General features: G+C 67.0%; 1 protein-coding gene across 1 annotated transcript in view; it reads right to left on the reverse strand.

The window, feature by feature from the left end:
* Positions 1 to 411: 411 nt before the first annotated feature.
* MNEG_10090 (hypothetical protein) overlaps positions 412 to 1681 on the reverse strand; it is a gene marked incomplete at both ends in the record, with an annotated part of 2793 nt that continues 1523 nt past the window's right edge. The window contains 3 exons of the mRNA XM_014041437.1: positions 412 to 838; positions 1141 to 1223; positions 1473 to 1597. Coding sequence (XP_013896891.1) covers positions 412 to 838; positions 1141 to 1223; positions 1473 to 1597 — 635 coding nt within the window. The remainder of the gene's footprint in view (positions 839 to 1140; positions 1224 to 1472; positions 1598 to 1681) is intronic.

Genomic DNA, 1681 nt, shown 5'->3' on the forward strand with positions numbered 1-1681 from the left:
CGGCTGTAATTCAGTCCCTCAGCACGAGTGGCGTCGATCCGTATTACCAATTGCACCGCCTGAAGAAGAGGCCAGGAAGTGCGATGCCAGCAAAGGAGGTTTGTTGAGGGTTTACCGGGGGCCGGTGCATTCAAAACGAACGCAAAGTAGAGAGGTTGATAGTTAGCTAACACATCCACGTAGCACGGTTCAAAACCATCGAAAGGGAGGGCCGCATCAGGGTGAAGCCCCCACGCCAGCACGGCTGGCCGTTTTTGCACGCGGCAAAGAACAAGGGTGCGCGACCGCCAGGCGCGCGCCGCAGGTCACGATTGCGCACGCAAGGCTCGATCGCAAAGTCAGCGCTTGGCAGTTGAGCGGGTCCAGCCATACCGGCGCTGCGCAGCAAGACGACAGGCCGCGCGCCCGCCATCAACCCCCGGGGTCCCGGAAGCGCCCCGGACCTAGCCGCGCCCCGACCCCCGGCTGCTGCCCGTCCGGCCGAATAATGGATACCCCCGCGGCATGTCGTCCCAGGGCCGGGGTCCCCTTGAAGGGCTGCAGGTGCAATCCGCCCCTCAAGGTCAAGACGTCCCCACAGAGGCCGCCGCCAGCCGCGACGAGCGCCGCGTCGCACGGGTGACACTCATCGGGGGTCGCCGCCGGCGTCTCCTCCCATGCCGCCGCGCCGCCCGCCGCGCCGCTCGCGCCTGCGGCGCGGCGCACCACGCCGCGCGACTTGCTCGGCGTCCCCGGGGGCGAGGAGATCGCGGGAGTTGTGGTGAAGGTGGCCGCGGGGCCGGGGGCGGGGCGTGCCGCACCGACAACGATGGCTGCGGAGGAGGGCTTCGGGACGAAGCTGTGTTGGTGGCGGAAACCAGGGTTCGCGGCCAGTGTTGGTAGGGGTGCGGGGTGCTGATACCCACACATGAAGATCTTACACGCACATACGCACACAGATGCACGCACACACAGGCATGTGTGTACAAAGACACACACTTTCTCTCTGTCCCTCTCCCTCTCTCCCCCCCCTCTCTCTCTCTCTCTCTCTCTCTCTCTCTCTCTCTCTCTCTCTCTCTCTGTCTCTCTCTCTCTTTCTCTCTCTTCCTTTCTCTTATGCACACCGCACGCACGTTCCCGCACGCCCCCCGGCTGACATACCTGATGGCGTGGAAGGCGTCTGCGATGGGCTGCGTGAAGTCCAGGGGCCGCCCCAGCGGCTCAGTCAGCAGGCTCTGGACCACCTGGGGGGGCGGCGGGTGACCAGCATTGTTTGAACAGCGTTGGTTGACCAGCATTGGTTGACCAGCATTGGCATTTCGAATTCACGCACACCGCGCCAAAGCGTGCAGGTGGACTGCACACCGACCTTGGGCGGAACGCGCGTCCCTTCGCACATGGCAGCCAACAATAGACGCCCATGGCAGCTGCCGCGCGTGTGACCCGCGCGGCGGCGGCGGCCCTGGGCAGCCGTCCCGCCGCGCCCCCCTCACCAGCGCCGTGACCAGCAGCCCCGCCGCCGCGGCCGGCTCCACGAGCCGCAGCGCGTGGGCGGCGAGAAAGTACGCCGCCGCGGCCACGAAGCTCGAGCGGCTGACCCAGCCGGGATCGCTGAGCTCTGCGCGGCCGGGCATGGCGCCCCAGCCGAACTTGAGGGCGTCGACGGTGATGCGGCCGCCGCAGCCGGCGATGGTGCCGAAGA

Source organism: Monoraphidium neglectum (assembly GCF_000611645.1).
Source record: "Monoraphidium neglectum strain SAG 48.87 unplaced genomic scaffold scaffold02175, whole genome shotgun sequence".
NCBI classification, from domain to species: domain Eukaryota; kingdom Viridiplantae; phylum Chlorophyta; class Chlorophyceae; order Sphaeropleales; family Selenastraceae; genus Monoraphidium; species Monoraphidium neglectum.